Source organism: Erpetoichthys calabaricus, chromosome 6, assembly GCF_900747795.2.
Source record: "Erpetoichthys calabaricus chromosome 6, fErpCal1.3, whole genome shotgun sequence".
Taxonomy (NCBI): Eukaryota; Metazoa; Chordata; class Cladistia; order Polypteriformes; family Polypteridae; genus Erpetoichthys; species Erpetoichthys calabaricus.
Window position 1 is genome coordinate 7294622 of NC_041399.2, and position 17354 is coordinate 7311975.

The 17354-nt window shown below is 41.1% G+C and overlaps 1 protein-coding gene and 2 long non-coding RNA genes across 7 annotated transcripts in view; 2 read left to right on the plus strand and 1 right to left on the minus strand.

Moving 5' to 3' along the window:
* Positions 1–10091, plus strand: part of LOC114653197 (charged multivesicular body protein 4c-like) — a 55214-nt gene extending 45123 nt beyond the window's left edge. Inside the window, exons 3-5 of the mRNA XM_028803379.2 lie at positions 20–134; positions 1483–1594; positions 9519–10091. Coding sequence (XP_028659212.1) covers positions 20–134; positions 1483–1594; positions 9519–9580 — 289 coding nt within the window. The 3' untranslated portion in view covers positions 9581–10091. The remainder of the gene's footprint in view (positions 1–19; positions 135–1482; positions 1595–9518) is intronic.
* A 1004-nt stretch (positions 10092–11095) lies between these two features.
* On the minus strand, positions 11096–13098 carry LOC114653198 (uncharacterized). Of its 5 annotated transcripts, none has more exons than XR_007935335.1 (4): positions 12952–13098; positions 12523–12593; positions 12132–12273; positions 11096–11120 (listed from the first exon to the last, which is right to left on the minus strand). It is a non-coding gene; the product is annotated as an uncharacterized LOC114653198 (long non-coding RNA). The 5 variants fall into 5 exon arrangements; XR_007935337.1 differs by lacking the exon at positions 12952–13098 and adding an exon at positions 12741–12838; XR_003716474.2 differs by lacking the exon at positions 12952–13098 and adding an exon at positions 12679–12827.
* LOC127528450 (uncharacterized) lies at positions 12952–15882 on the plus strand. The gene is made up of 2 exons (XR_007935346.1): positions 12952–14751; positions 15523–15882. It is a non-coding gene; the product is annotated as an uncharacterized LOC127528450 (long non-coding RNA).
* Positions 15883–17354: the final 1472 nt, after the last annotated feature.

The window sequence follows — 17354 nt, forward strand, 5'->3', positions numbered from 1 at the left end:
CAGTATCTTATCATTCCAGGGACTTGGACAAAATCGATTCACTAATGCAGGATATCACCGAGCAGCAGGAAATCGCACAAGAAATTTCAGATGCCATATCCAGACCTGCAGGATTTGGAGAAGAGTTTGATGAGGTCATTTTTTTTCTTCTTCTTCTCTGCTTTTATCTCTTGAATTGGTTTCATATTTGGCATAAAATAAAATCCAACCTTAGTTTACTGTTCAGTGGCTCTGGATTATTCCAGAGTCTTGAAACGGTCCAGGAAAATCATTACCGATCTATACCGATGGAACTTCTTCCATCAGGTAGGCGTTATAGATTAATATATGCCAAAACAAATGGATAGAACAACAGAGTTTTCCCCACAAGCCATCAAGCTCAGAAATGGTTAGTTTCACTATATGTGTGTATATAACACTCCATGGCGCAATGTTAGGGGCATCGCCTCTGACGCTGACGTCCGAGGTTCGATTCCCGAGAGGGAGTGCAGTGGAGTGTGTACACCTGATGAGCCCAGAATGAGGGCGAAACACGTGTCGTGTACTCTTTGCATTTATTTGACAGTAAACTATTTCAACCATATATATATATATATATATATATATATATATATATATATATATATATATATATATATATATATATATATATGCAGCTGGAGATCCACGAAGGGAGAAAAAAGAATCACGTATCATAAAATAGTATTTTATTCCTGAGCTTTCAACCTATTTTATGATACGTGATTCTTTTTTATAATATGCAAACCGTATCACAGACCTTCTCTTCCTTATATATATATACTGTAATAATATTATATATATATTATATATATATATAATATATATATATTATATATATATATATATATATATATATATATATATACATATATATATATAATATATATATCCATCCATCCATCCATTTTCCAACCCGCTGAATCCGAACACAGGGTCACGGGGGTCTGCTGGAGCCAATCCCAGCCAGCACAGGGCACGAGGCCAGAACCAATCCCGGGCAGGGTGCCAACCCACCGCAGGACACACACAAACACACCAAGCACACACTAGGGCCAATTTAGAATAGCCAGTCCACATAACCTGCATGTGTTTGGACTGTGGGAGGAAACCGGAGCGCCCGGAGAAAACCCACGCAGACACGGGGAGAACATGCAAACTCCACGCAGGGAGGACCCGGGAAGCGAACCAGGGTCTCCTAACTGCGAGGCAGCAGCGCTACCACTGCGCCACCGTGCCGCCCTCAGAAATAACCATTAAAAGAAATGGCTTGACATGTCTACATATGTTCAGATGTATTAGATAGCACAGCACTTACAAAGATGTGTGCATTAGACTTTCAGCTTTGTCTTTTTCTTCTGTCGTTAACTGCTGGACCTAAACGGTAAACCCCAAATATTTCACAGTTGGTTAAATTGCCACTCCTCAGTCATTTTTATTTCTTTCTCTCCCATAATCACCTAGGATGAGCTGTTGGCTGAGCTTGAGGATCTTGAGCAGGAGGATCTGGATCAGCACTTGGTCACAGCTGGAGGATTGCCTACTGTTCCGTCGTCATCGTTGCCGTCTCGACCTGGTAAGATTAGCTTTAGAAGACAAAAGGGTACAGAGTCTTTTTTTAAGATTCGCAAGAAAGTATGGGCATGACTCTGCCATCTCAGATGGAATAATGGGTCTGAGTAAAACTGTAAGGGGTGGCGATGAAGTAATGGACACAGGTGCCTGTCTGTGCCCATTCCACCGAGTCTCTTAGCACGCTTGTGTCTCAGGACTGAGGATATTAAACGATGTATGTTGGCCATGTACAGTGCATCCGGAAAGTATTCACAACGCAACACTTTTTCCACATTTTGTTATGTTACAGCCTTATTCCAAAATGGGTTAAATTCATTTTCTTCCTCAGAATTCTGCACACAACACCCCATAATGACAATGTGAAAAAAGTTTACTTGAGATTTTTGCAAATTTATTAAAAATAAAAAAACTGAGAAATCCCATGTCCATAAGTATTCACAGCCTTTGCTCAATACTTTGTCGATGCACCTTTGGCAGCAATTCCAGCCTCAATCTTTTTGAATATGATGCCACAAGCTTGGCACACCTATCCTTGGCCAGTTTCGCCCATTCCTCTTTGTAGCACCTCTCAAGCTCCATCAGGTTGGATGGGAAGCGTCGGTGCACAGCCATTTTAAGATCTCTCTAGAGATGTTCAATCAGATTCAAGTCTGGGCTCTGGCTGGGCCACTCAAGGACATTCAGAGAGTTGTCCTGAAGCCACTCCTTTGATATCTTGGCTGTGTGCTTAGAGTCGTAGTCCTGCTGAAAGATGAACCGTCATCCCAGTCTGAGGTCAAGAGCGCTCTGGAGCAGGTTTTCATCCAGGATGTCTCTGTACATTGCTGCAGTCATTTTTCCCTTTATCCTGACTAGTCTCCCAGATCCCCACAGCATGATGCTGCCACCACCATGCTTCACTGTAGGGATGGTATTGGCCTGGTGATGAGCGGTGCCTTGTTTCCTCCAAACGTGACACCTGGCATTCACACCAAAGAGTTCAATCTTTGTAACATCAGACAAGAGAATTTTCTTTCTCATGGTCTGAGAGTCCTTCAGGTGCCTTTTGGCAAACTCCAGGCGGGCTGCCATGTGCCTTTTACTAAGGAGTGGCTTCCGTCTGGCCACTCTACAATACAGGCCTGATTGGTGGATTGCTGCAGAGATGGTTGTCCTTCTGGAAGGTTCTCCTCTCTCCACAGAGGACCTCTGGAGCTCTGACAGAGTGACCATCGGGTTCTTGGTCACCTCCCTGACTAAGGCCCTTCTCCCCCGATCGCTCAGTTTAGATGGCCGGCCAGCTCTAGGAAGAGTCCTGGTTGTTTCGAACTTCTTCCACTTACAGATGATGGAGGCCACTGTGCTCATTGGAACCTTCAAAGCAGCAGAAATTTTTCTGTAACCTTCCCCAGATTTGTGCCTCGAGACAATCCTGTCTCAGAGGTCTACAGACAATTCCTTTGACTTCATGCTTGGTTTGTGCTCTGACATGAACTGTCAGCTGTGGGACCTTCTATAGACAGGTGTGTGCCTTTCCAAATCATGTCCAGTCAACTGAATTTACCACAGGTGGACTCCAATGAAGCTGCAGAAACATCTCAAGGATGATCAGGGGAAACCGGATGCACCTGAGCTCAATTTGGAGCTTCATGGCAAAGGCTGTGAATACTTATCTACATGTGCTTTCTCAGTTTTTTTTATTTTTAATAAATTTGCAAAAATCTCAAGTAAACTTTTTTCACGTTGTCATTATGGGGTGTTGTGTGTAGAATTCTGAGGAAAAAAATGAATTTAATCCATTTTGGAATAAGGCTGTAACATAACAAAATGTGGAAAAAGTGATGAAGCGCTGTGAATACTTTCCGGATGCACTGTATGTCCATGCCTGTGTCAATTAGCCTGGGAGTGGTGGCTCTGAGGCTAAGGATCTGCTCGGGTATTTGGAAGATTGAAGGTTCAAATCCCATTATTGCCAAAGGGGATTCTGCTCCATTTGGGTCCCGGAGCAAGAACCTTAACCTGAAAACTATACAATGGCTGACCCTGCACTCTGACCCCCTCAAAGATCATGCAGAAAGACAACTTCTCCTCGGGGATTAATACAGTGCACCAAATAGTTGATCCCATGTTGTAGACCCGATGAAAAATTTGTAAAACTGTAGTTTGTTTTAGAAAAAAGTAGGTTAACTCTTTTATGGCTCTTTTTTTTTTTTCTTTTCTCCCAGGGCTGAATATTTTTCCAAAAACTAACTTTTTTTAAAAAAAGAACACAAAGCAATTGTTTAACATATCAAATCAACACAAAATATTTACTTTTGACAAATGTTACTGTCTTGCATGTTGTATGAGCCTGCATAGTCTATGATTTCACATACATATCACATACATGTTACTGAGCCAAGTCCTGCACAGTCTGATCTCGCTCACAGCAGCCATGTGCATGGATTGCCACATTGCACTGCTTACAGTACGTGTGGCACTGGGGTTTCCTTTTCAATTGCCTGTTGCTGCACATACAGTTAGGTCCATAAATATTTGGACAGAGACAACTTTTTTCTAATTTTGGTTCTGTACATTACCACAATGAATTTGAAATGAAACAACTCCGATGCAGTTGAAGTGCAGACTTTCAGCTTTAATTCAGTGGGGTGAACAAAACGATTGCATAAAAATGTGAGGCAACTAAAGCATTTTTTGAACACAATCCCTTCATTTCAGGGGCTCAAAAGTAATTGGACAAATTAAACAACTGGAAATCAAATATTCATTTTTAATACTTGGTTGAAAACCCTTTGCTGGCAATGACAGCCTGAAGTCTTGAACTCCTGGACATCACCAGATGTTGGGTTTCCTCCTTCTTTAATGCTCTGCCAGGCCTTTACTGCAGCGACTTTCAGTTGCTGTTTGTTTGTGGGCCTTTCTGTCTGAAGTTTAGTCTTCAACAAGTGAAATGCCTGCTCAGTTGGGTTAAGATCAGGTGACTGACTTGGCCATTCAAGAATTTTCAGCTTCTTTGCTTTAATAAACTCCTGGGTTGCTTTGGCTGTATGTTTTGGGTCATTGTCCATCTGTATCATGAATCAATGTGACAGCATTTAGCTGGATTTGAGCAGACAGTATGTCTCTGAACACCTCAGAATTCATTTGGCTGCTTCTGTCCTGTGTCACATCATCAATAAACACGAGTGTCCCAGTGCCACTGGCAGCCATGCACGCCCAAGCCATCACACTGCCTCCACCGTGTTTTACAGATGATGTGCTATGCTTTGGATAATGAGCTGTTCCACGCCTTCTCCATACTTTTTTCTTGCCATCATTCTGGTAGAGGTTGATCTTGGTTTCATCTGTCCAAAGAATGTTTTTCCAGAACTGTGCTGGCTTTTTTAGATGTTCTGTAGCAAAGTCCAATCTAGCCTTTCTATTCTTGAGGCTTATGAGTGGCTTGCACCTTGCAGTGCACCCTCTGGATTTACTTTCATGCAGTCTTCTCTTTATGGTAGACTTGGATATCGATACGCCCGTCTACCCCCTGGAGAGTGTTGTTCACTTGGTTGGCTGTTGTGAAGGGGTTTCTCTTCACCATGGAAATGATTCTGCGATCATCCACCACAGTTGTCTTCCGTGCACGTCCAGGTCTTTTTGTGTTGCTGAGTTCACCAGTGCTTGCTTTCTTTCTCAGGATGGACCAAACTGTAGATTTTGCCACTCGTAATTTTGGAGCAATTTCTCGGATGGGTTTTTTCTGTTTTCGCAGCTTAAGGATGGCTTCTTTCACCCCCATGGAGAGCTCCTTTGACCGCATGTTGTCTGTTCACAGCAAAATCTTCCACATGCAAGCACCACACCTCACATCAACTCCAGGCCTTTTATCTGCTTAATTGATAATGACATAACGACAGACTTGATCACACCTGCCCATGAAATAGCCTTTGAGTCAATTGTCCAATTACTTTTGAGCCCCTGAAATGAAGGGATTGTGTTAAACAAATGCTTTAGTTGCCTCACATTTTTATGCAATCGTTTTGTTCACCCCACTGAATTAAAGCTGAAAGTCTGCACTTCAACTGCATCGGAGTTGTTTCATTTAAAATTCATTGTGGTAATGTACAGAACCAAAATGAGAAAAAAGTTGTCTCTGTCCAAATATTTATGGACCTTACTGTATATTGTTAGTGTGTACTGTAGAGAGACAAGTCACCCGTCTGACATCATGCCATGCCAATGCCACCAAGTTATCTGCCGGCATGAAAACCAGATTGTCAGCTCTTTTCCTCTTCAGCCTGTCTCCTGTTCATCCTCACTGTGCCACAAGCTCCAATTCCCCTGCTCTGTAGCTCCATGAACAATTCTGGTGATGTGTAAAATTTGTCCAAATGTACACAACATGACCCAAATGTTCATAGCCCTGAAGCAGCTCCAGCACAACCTGACTTGTCAAGGGACAGTTCTCTCTTTTTTCCTGTATATGTAATTACTTTCAGGCAGAAACCAGTGTTTGCTTCTGCCAGTACAACATCCTTTATGCCATACTTTGTGGTCTTGTCTGGCATATATTGGCAGAATAAAAGGCGTCCCTTGCATATTTTATCATTGATTCATCCACAGACAAATCACGGCCAGGCTGATAAAATTGTTTCTATGTTGGTTCCACAATGTCTAGCAGGGGCTGAACTTTATACATGGGGTTATAGCCTGGCTCACCCCTTGGGATTTGCTTCTGGTTATCACAGAAGTGAATAAAACTTTGCGGCATCACGTACCTATCATCACGCGGCATAACCTGTCCAAAGCCACCAGGGGACAAAGCACGTTTGGACCAATGCTCCCTGAAGTTATATCGCCAGTCCAGTCCCATCTCTATTTGTAATGTCACAAAGCCCTTCATCTCGTCTTTTGTTGTGGGTTTCCACTTTGAAAAACGAGAATGCGGTGCAAGCACAGCCCGCGATTCCAGAAATTTCTCTGCATACAGTACCTGTTTGTCTTGTCTGACAGTTGCTGAAAGGCAGCTTCAGGAGAGAGCAACCTAAAGCAGTCCAGCGGATGGTAATCAGCCATGCTGTCTTGTGAAGTCCGGTAGCCAGTTTGGCTTCCACGGATCAATGTCTGGTGATTCCTCCACCTTGCCGTAGTTGCGTCGGCTGCGCGAATGCACTCACCTGGCAGCCGATCAGTTGGAGTGGCATCAGCTGGTGTCTGATCACCTGCTCGATCTCCTGATCACTGTCAACAAAATCAGAGTCCGAGTCAGCGATAATGTGCAAAACATCGTCTGCTGAGTATTTTCTTTTCTGCACTCGCTTTGCTCCCTCGTGAGATGTCGATGCCATCTTGCCTTTATTTACATTTTGCAACTCACGCAAACGCAAGGATTAGATGGCGAGTCAATGAGTCTAACATTCCTCCGGGCAGAGAGGGAATGCCTGTGACGTGACAATGAGTTTTGTCACCATTAACAGCTGATTGTCACCCTCTATCCCTGGATGTCGACTTTTGTCGACGTGCACCCTCAACCCCTCCTGTCGACAAAAGTCGACATCCGCCCTAAAAGAGTTAAAAAATAGATTTAAGTGGTTTGTTTATCTATTTTTTAATATACTGTATGAATTTTTAAATGTTTTGTAATTTTCAACTTGTTGGTTTTATCACTTTGATTTTTATTAGTGATGAGTGAAACAGTTCACGTCAAATTCAGTTCACACCAGAACTCACTCGGTGCGTTTACATTCACACACTAACCGGATTAACCAATAAATAACCAACATGCTTAAGGCAGTAAGCCGAGTTGTTTTTTAAAAATCTGCGTTCATATGCATATGATAAGTAATCTTAAGGAGTTTGCCTTTGTCAAAACACACTGACCTCATTAAAACTGCGCAAATAGCAATGCGGCCAGGTGCAGGAATGACGCATTGTAAAACGGATGAATAAGTTGGGACGCTAACCAGGTGGTCCTGTTTTAATAAGGGAAGTTCCGACAAAAACAAATATGCACAACAAAATCACTTCAGCTCTTTGCGGTGGAAATCGGGGTCAGTCGCTGGAGCTCCGTCCGGTGGTTCGCTCTCATTTGCAAATGACGCCTCCTTCCGAGCATCTGGGCTTCTTATACCACGTGAATGGGAAGGGCCGGGGCTAAGTACCCTCACTGGGCGGTTTCTCGGTGCTGTACGGGAGGGGAGAGAAGACATTGTTAATGACATCACCCCTTCTTGACCCGGTGGGTTGTCGCATACCTCAATCAAGCCAGTGAGGAGATCCTCCGACACGCGGGCGTGACGAAAATTAAAACATCATCAACGGCCACCACAAATCAGAATATAAGCGTGATGCCTGTGATTGTTTTCTTGCGATTTTTAAATATGTTTAGTTAAACTTATGTTTTATTTGTAGGTTTCTGTTACAGGATTGCATGCAGCGCACTCTGTTCTTGGTTTTGTGATGGAGCCCTGACCGGTGTACCCGTTACGTGTGCTTCTTGTCTTTATCCCAGTGCTGCTAGAATAGTAATAACAACAACGCAGGTCTTTTTACTTCAATAATGTAAGAATTACATTAGGGTTGCTTTATAAAGTAATCAGACTACTGTATGTGACGCACGTTACTTTTAACGGGTCACCCTACTGCTCTCGAGATTGTGTTAGTGAGTTCAGCACTGTGCGGTCAGCCTGTCAACACAAGTTTAACGATTTCTGAAATATTGAGACAGATAATTTCAACCAGGGAGAAAGAGTAATGCAATTATTTGAACATTTGCCTCTGGAAATTTATTCAGTGGACGCTTCTGCTTGCAGCTGCTGGAAGGGTGTGAAAAGAAGCTGCATGAGCAACGCACAAGTGCAAACTACAAAATCCTTAACAGTAACCAGGTTAAGGGTTTATACAGCCACATAATTGGGTTATACGGTATGTGGAGAATTCTACCTCCGTTAATCGGGTTTCTCAGAGGTCGATAACCTGATATCTCTAACCAGAAAGTGAGTTTTTGACCGCATCACCAAATCCTCCTTTACGTGACAGTAAATTCGTGTCGGTAGTGAGGGCAAGAAATGAAACTGATCTGACCGACGTACTACAGATTCTGTGACTGCGAAAAAAGAACGCCCATGAACGTGGAAGTGACAAAGAGGATTTACGGAGTTGTGTTCTTTGTTTTCCACCCCAAAAGAAACCTTTAAAACCTCCAGAAAACTTGTTTTAGTGAGTTTCGCATTTCACACGTTGCAGAATCGCCTGCAAAATGAGATTTGGTGTCCGGTCCCCTCCATACTGTATGGAAATTGAATCTTGCCTGTTTCGTTCATCACTGGTTATTACATAAGAATGCTAATTTTATGACTGTATGGTTTGCAGGACTAGATAGACAGATAGATAAATATGAAAGGCACTATATGATAGATAGATAGATAGATATGAAAGGCACTATATGATTGATAGATAGATAGATAGATATGAAAGACACTAGATAGATAGATAGATATGAAAGGCACTATATGATAGATAGATAGATGTTAATGTTGGTGTAGTAGGCAAGATTACATCAACAGATAGATAGATAGATATGAAAGGCACTATATGATAGATAGATATGAAAGGCACTATATGATAGATAGATAGATAGATATGAAAGACACTAGATAGATAGATAGATAGATAGATAGATAGATAGATAGATAGATGGATGTTAATTTTGGTGTAGTAGGCAAGATTACATCAATAGATAGATAGATAGATAGATAGATAGATAGATAGATAGATAGATAGAAAGACAGATGCTTTATTAATCACAAGAGGAAATTCCCATACTCCAGCAGCAGCATACTGATAAAGAAACAATATTAAATTAAAGAGTGATAACAATGCAGGTAAAACAGACAATAACTTTGTATAATGTTAATGACTACAATGAAACTTCCTAATAAATGAACTCCTTTCTTCTTTCTCAGCTTCAAAAAAGAAAGTGGAGGTTGATGAAGACATGGAGCAGCTTGCAGCCTGGGCTTCATAAGAACAATTTCCTATTTTGGATTACCAGAAGTTAACATTAGAGAAGTCTACGAACTTTATTAATGATTTTTTTTGTAGGGTTTGTAATTTGAAAAAAAAACACTAATTTTTCTGTTTTTTGGGGTTTTATCTGTAACAGTAAATGTCTTTTGTAAACTCATTTCCCACAGTAATTTTTAGCTTGGGTTGCGTGGCGATGTTGAGAGCTATGTGCTGGGAAGCCACTTAGTGTTTTATAAATCTGAGGGCAAATAAAATGATGAGTGGAATGTTAAAATCCAAATAAAAAGGGAATGGGATCGACCAATTCTTACAGCTAAAAGCTACGAAATCACAATACGTGTTCTGCCAGCCGGCAGTGCTGCGTCTCTAAAGATCTGTGCAGACAGCCAGTCATCTGCAAACTTGATGGACCTTATGGTCGTAACGTTTGACTGCTTTAGAGGCTACATCCCATAATCAAGCATTATTTAAAAGATTTGCACAAATAAATTAAACACGTTTATTGTAAATTTGGTGGCTGTGATGTTGGTCGTCTTTGGTTTTGTTCCCAAATTATATCCGGTTATGCTGTGTGGATTTAATATCTGAGTTACAACAGCAAACCCACTGAGCCGGTCACATAGTTGGTGGTCCTGTATCGAAGGTTGAGGGGCTCTTGTTCTAGGCATTCTGCTCCGTCTAGTAGCCTATTATCATTAATCTTTATTAAGTTTCTATCTTATGGAGGCTCAAGTTGGGTCTACACCATGACTGTTCAAGGATTTCCTCATTCCAGACTTCATTAGCTTTCAAATTTTGTAGTTTTACCATTGTAAACTGTTGATTTCTTTTAAATTATTTATGCATTTTACCTTTTTTGTTTATTAGCAGTAATTTTGCTGTATTATTTAATATAATGCTAAATATTCCACTTTTTATATATAAAAATCTTCAAAGGTATGGTGGTAATTCAAAGAAAAGCGTCAAGGTAGACAAGATTGTTATCAAAAAGCAGCTTGTGCCGAGTCCTGTTGGCCGTGTTTGCATTTCCAGTCAGGCTAAGGACAGTCACTGAGAGCACTCTTGCTTTTTTTCTCTATTTAAATTGTCATTTGTCTCTGATGTCACATGTCTGCTTTCCAAATGTGTGAGTAAAAACAAAGGAGATGACCAGGGCTGTGAAAGTTGGTGCACACAACCTTCCTCAATTTATCATACTTCTGTCTCCCAAATTTATCTGTGGAATTCATTATACAAATACGTTCCTCTGTTCACTGTACCTCTGACCCAACAAAATGAATCTGTGGAAGTCGGTAAAGAAAACCTTCCTCAATTCATTGTACCTGCGTCCCACAAATTCATTGTACCACCGACTACAAAAGTAATCCGGTGAACTCGGTAAACAAAACCTTCCTCAATTTTTCGTATGTCTGCCTCCTAAATTTATCTGTGAAATTCAGTAAACAATACGTTCCTCTACTCACTGTACCTCCAACCCAACGAAATTCACCAAACTTCTAACCCAGCAAAATTAATCTGTGGAAGTTGGTAAACAAAACCTTCCTCAATTTATTATACCATCATCTCCCAAATTCTATCAGTGGAATTCAGTAAACAAAACCTTCCTCTATTCAATGTACCTCCGACCTACCGAAGTGAATCTGCGGAAGTCGATAACCAAAACCTTGCTCAATTTATCATACCCCTGTCTCCCAAATTTATCTGTGGAATTCAATAAACAATACATTCTTCTATTCATCGTACCTCCGACCTAACAACATTGATTTTGTGAAAGTCGGTAAATGACACCTTCCTCCATTCATCGTACCTACATCTCCCAAATTCATTGTACATCCAACTACAAAATGAATCTGTGGAACTTGGTGCCCAAAACGTTCCTCAATTTATCATACCTCTGTCTCACAAATTTATCTGTGTAATTCATTATACCAATATGTTCCTCTGATCACTGAACCTCTGACCCAAAACAAAGAATTTGTGGAAGTCAGTAAAGAAAACCTTTCTCAATTCACTGTAACTGCGTCTCCCAAATTCATTGTACCACCGACTACAAAAGTAATCTGGTGAACCTTCCTCAATTTATCGTATTGTCTGCCTCCTACATTTATCTGTGAAATTCAGTAAACAATACGTTCCTCTATTCACTGTACCTCCAACCCAACGAAATTCACCAAACTTCTAACCCAGCAAAATTAATCTGTGGAAGCTGGTAAACAAAACCTTCCTCAATTTATCATACCATCATCTCCCAAATTCTATCAGTGGAATTCAGTAAACAAAACCTTCCTCTATTCAATGTACCTCCGACCCAACGAAATTGATTTCGTGAAAGTCGGTAAACAAAACCTTCAATTCATTGTATCTACATCTCCCAAATTCATTGTACTTCCAACTACAAAATGAATCTCTGGAAGTTGGTAAACAAAACCTTCCTCAATTTATCATATGTCCATCTCCCAAATGTATCTGAGGAAGTCAGTACATAAAACCCCCTCAATTTATTGTACCTTTAAATAACAAATTTGTCTGTGGAAGTCGGTACACAAAACCTTCTTCAATTTGTTGTACCTCTGATCCACAAAATTCGTTTGTGGAAGTCAGTAAGCAAAACCTTCCTCAATTTATCATACCTCTGTCTCCCAAATTTATCTGTGGAATTCAGTAAACAATACATTCCTCTATTCATCGTACCTCTGACCCAACGGAATTGATTTTGTGAAAGTCGGTAAACAAAACCTTCCACAAATTCATTGTACTTCCAACTACAAAATGAATCTCTGGAAGTTGGTACACAAAATCTTCCTCAATTTGTTGTACCTCTGATCCACGAAATTCATCTGTGGAAGTCGGTAAACAAAACCTTCCTCAATTTATCATACCTCTGTCTCCCAAATTTATCTGTGGAATGCAGTAAACAATATATTTCTCAATTCATCGTACCTCCGACCCAACGGAATTCACTGTACCTGCGACCCAACAAAATTGATTTTGTGAAAGTCGGTAAACAAAACCTTCCTCGATTCATTGTACCTACGTCTCCCAAATTCATTGGACCACCGACTACAAAATTAATCTGTAGAAGTCGGTACACAAAACCTTCCTCTATTTGTTGTACCTCCGATCCATGTAATTCGTCTGTGGAAGTCGGCAAACAAAACCTTCCTCAATTTATCATACCTCTGTCTCCCAAATTTATCTGTGGAATTCAGTAAACAATATATTTCTCTATTCATCGTACCTCCGACCCAATGGAATTGATTTTGTGAAAGTGGGTAAACAAATCCTTCCACAAATTCATTGTACCTACATCTCCCAAATTCATTGTACTTCCAACTACAAAATGAATCTGTGGAAGTCGGTACACAAAACCTTCCTCTATTTGTTGTACCTCCGATCCATGTAATTCGTCTGTGGAAGTCGGCAAACAAAATCTTTCTCAGTTCATCGTACCTCCGACTCCCACTCCTCAGTTTGTAATTAGACTCGTATATTTGCTGTGCTGGTTGAAAACTCCTAACGTACAAGACACAAGGCATTTCATCACCGCCCGCGTGAATCACCAGGCTACATTTTAGCGCCCTAACCTGTTAACGTTTGGGTTTAAAGGCTGTAGCGATGTCCTTGCGACCTTTTTAAATATTATTAATCAAAGAAGCTACAAAAAATTGAGCAATGTTGAACAAAAGACAAAACTGACAAAATTATAAAGAGGCAATATTTTTATCAAAAGGCTAGAAGAAAAATAGCTTTGTCAGATTAGTGTGTGAAATTGGAGATTTTAATCAGCTATGACTCCAGTAACCCAATAACGGTGACTCCGACTCCGTGGCCGTGTCTGTCGCTGTGCTACTCAAATGGATTCCCTAGCAGGTATCCACCTCTCTGGCGTGTGCTAATCAAAGTGCAGCCTTATTTCTGTCACCCGCTCACTCTCCTCACTCACGCTGTTGCCAAGCAAATGCAGGACAGGACAGGACAGGACAGGACAGGACGTGGCTTTTGCGTGTTCTCCCTCTTTGTTCCAGACTGCCATCTTTAAACATGCAGCACATATGACATCAAACTCTTTTAATGTAATGTAGACTTGTGGGGTCCCGGAGCAAACACCCACCAGGCCGTACTGCACGCCACTGTTATTAGTTGTTCTGAATGGGCTAAGCTCACTTATTACCCACAGTTCCCTTACACAGTCATGGATTTGTATTGCACATGCCCGTTTTTATTTCTGTCATGTCATTTTCTAACCCATTCGGTCCTGATCAGGGTTGACATCCCAGGTAGCATAAGGGTGTAAGGCAGGAACAAACCCCTCTCAAACACCTACCAAATTCCCCATAACACCTCCCCCCCAAAAAAAAATTCACGTAATCTGCATGTCTTTGGGAGGGCACCAGAGCACCTGAAGAAGCCCACACAGAGATGGGAAGAACATGCAAACTCCACGCAGGGATGTAAACCCTGGACTCCTTACTTTGAGGCAGCAGCACCCCCCATGGCCCCCTTGGTATAGAAGGTCTGCACACTTTTTCCATTAAATTTCGCCTACTGGTAAAATGTTTTTTTTTTTTTTTTTTCTCCTGCACTCACCTGGAATGGCGGACAACCTTCTTTATTTATTGCTCACTCCTCATCTCCACAAAAACATTTTTGCTGAGTTCCCTAATCATTGTTTGATCTGGGGGCAACTATTTATTTTTTGGATAACCCAACTGCTTTATTGCCATCGTGTACTGACAGTTTACACACACGTCATTACGACTGAGAACATTTGTTTCAAAAAGGGCCTTGCAGAACGACGGAGATGCTATCTGCAGTTGCATTTTGTTTTATTCCAGGTTGATGTGTAATTTGTTGTAGCTGTGCTCTTTTGTATGGAGCCATAATTAGATAAATGTGGCAATAAATAAATAAAAATCAAAATGACATCCATCCATCCATTATTCAACCCGCTATATCCTAACTACAGGGTCACTGGGGTTCTGCTGGAGCCAATCCAAGACAACCCAGGGAACAAACCCCGGGCAGGGTGCCAGCCCACCGCAGTACAGTGACATGCAAAAATAAAAAATAAATTGTTCCATGAAATACTTGTAACTTTTTATTGAATGCATGTCATTATCCATCCATCCATTATCCAACCTGCTATATTCTAACTACAGGGTCATGGGGGTCTGCTGGAGCCAATCCCAGCCAACACAGGGCAGAAGGCAGGAAACAAACCCCGGGCAGGGTGCCAGCCCACCGCAGGGCGCACACACACACACACCAAGCACATACTAGGGACAATTTAGAATCGCCAATGCATTTCATTATTTCGTAGCTTTTTCTGCATCAGCTTGAAAAGAAAACTGTCATTATCACCAGTCAAAGCAGACAGGGCGGGCTCAAGTGAGTGCTGTGTTTTGATTGGTGAATCGTCGGTAAAGGGGCGGTGCACTGACACAGGACTCCCAAGGCAAGCAAAAGCAGCTGCTCAGAGCTGTGACTGTGTGCGTCTGTGGAGGACACAAGTGGCCAGAATGACCGCCGGAAGTGACAACTTTAATCAATGAAGCCCTCCATTCATCATCCTCTTGGGGGGTGGGGGTCTGCATCTGACATGTGGTGTCTGTCTATAAATGTAGACCTTAATAGCTGAAGATTTATGTGCAGTCCACCCATGAGTCACCTATCAAAACACATGACCACTACAGCCCACCTTTGTAACTTTTAACAGATAATAATAATGTTTATATAGTGCCTTTCCTGTACTTGAGGTTATCATTTTAAGTCTTATTTCATGTTGCACACATTGTCTCTCAAATGAATAATTGAAGAAATAGTTAAATAAATACATCACGAAAAAGCAATGAAAAACACTAAATTATCATTTATCTAAAAAAAACATATATATAATTAATAATCCATCCAACCTGCTATATCCTAACTACAGGGTCACAGGGGTCTGCTGGAGCCAATCCCAGCCAACACAGGGTGCAAAGCAGGAAACAAACCCCAGGCAGGGCGCCAGCCCACTGCAGATAATTAATAATACATATTAATATAATAATTGCATATTTTTAAATTGTCTAAAATATTTCTTCATGCTTTTGCACAAGACCTGACTGTCCTGCATTGTTTTGCTGGTTTGAAAGTCTTTCTGACGACTCTCTGTAATTCTGTAAATGTCTTCTTGTATAAACTGCATTTTAGTTTGCAGATATCTTCCTCAAAATTACAGTCTTGTTTTTCCAGGAATTTATGTACGAATTAAATGAAGAAATGAGAAAAATGTACAGAAAGAAAACTGAATGATACAGATCTGGGTGCTGGTACTTATATTGTAATGTCGATATTGCAGTGCACCGTTGGAAGAAAATGGTTGGGTAATTGAGAAGGGTCTGGCTGCAGACCTCCAGTGGCTGGAGGTGTGAAGTGCAGGGTCTGGGCACGGGCCGATGTGTGCATGTAAAAGTGGATATGGATGCTAAAGATAAGTAAATAATGACTATATTTTGCTAAAAGGCCTAAATATCAATTAACACATGCAACCTTTAGAACAAAAGATATCATATTTCTGTATACTGTATTTAATAATTTCTAATTAAAATATAAAATATATGTCTGCTATATTATAAAACACTACGGGCTGAGTGCCATGTGAATGTGAATTTCCCCTTGGGGATTAATAAAGTATATATCTATCTATCATATAGTGCCTTTCAAATCTATCTATTTATTATATAGTGCCTTTCATTATCTATCTATCTGTCCATCTATCTATCTGATTAGTCATTTTGGATTTGCTGATCCTGTTTTGAAGCATTCAGTCCTCTGGATTGATTCCTTTCTTCATTAAATGGCAGCCAAACAGAAATGAGATGTGAAACGAGCCGACAGCTGACCAGCTAAACTGGGATTTCAAACTCCAATCAATTTCACTCCAACCAACCTCTTAATGAGAAGCCGATTCTTGCTGTTAATTAAAGCCGTTATTGAATATCATGACGTGTTGCTGCTCTCATTTTGCCACAGCAGTCTGTTGATTTTCTGTTTTTTACAAAACCACCGTCAAGATGTTTCAGTGACCTGAGCAGACCAACATGACTCAGACCTTCACCTTTCTTTATTTTCAGGTTAGCTGGTCTTGTGGCAGCTTGTTTTGTGTCTCATTGTTGTTTGGCTACTCATTAAAAGTAAAGAGTTGGAGACACGACAATTGAAACGAAGGCGAAACAAGTTAATTAGCAGCCAAAACAGCTCACTAATGAAGAAGATGGTTAGAATGAAAACCTGCAGTCACTGCGGCCCACCAGGACCAGAGTTGGACACCCTTGGCTTAGGAGTACGACCAGTCATTTACCTGACACTGTTGTGTATAACGGTCTGTCCCCATATCCCCATAATTCTTTGGATAGCGTCATCATCAAGAACCAACTTCAGGTAAGTAAGTGGATCCTGGCTGTCAGCGTTCACTTTAATTCCTGGCAACCCCACAAAATTAAAAAAAATGAGGTGGTGCAGGTGTATTTGAAGCAGGGTCAAAAGAGACCCAAACGCGATCAAGTGTCACTTTTGGATTCATCAGAATCGCTTCCAGTTTCACTGCCTGAAGATTCACTTTGTCATCACTGCTGATGAGAGGCTCCTCCACATCACTGCGTGTGTCACTCTCAAGAACGTGCGACACCTGGACTGCTGAAAAAAGTTTCTTACGAGGCGCCATTATGAGGCCAGGACAAGACGTGTCTGCACTGTTGCCCAGGTAACACAGGGGCCGGACTCTTATGTAA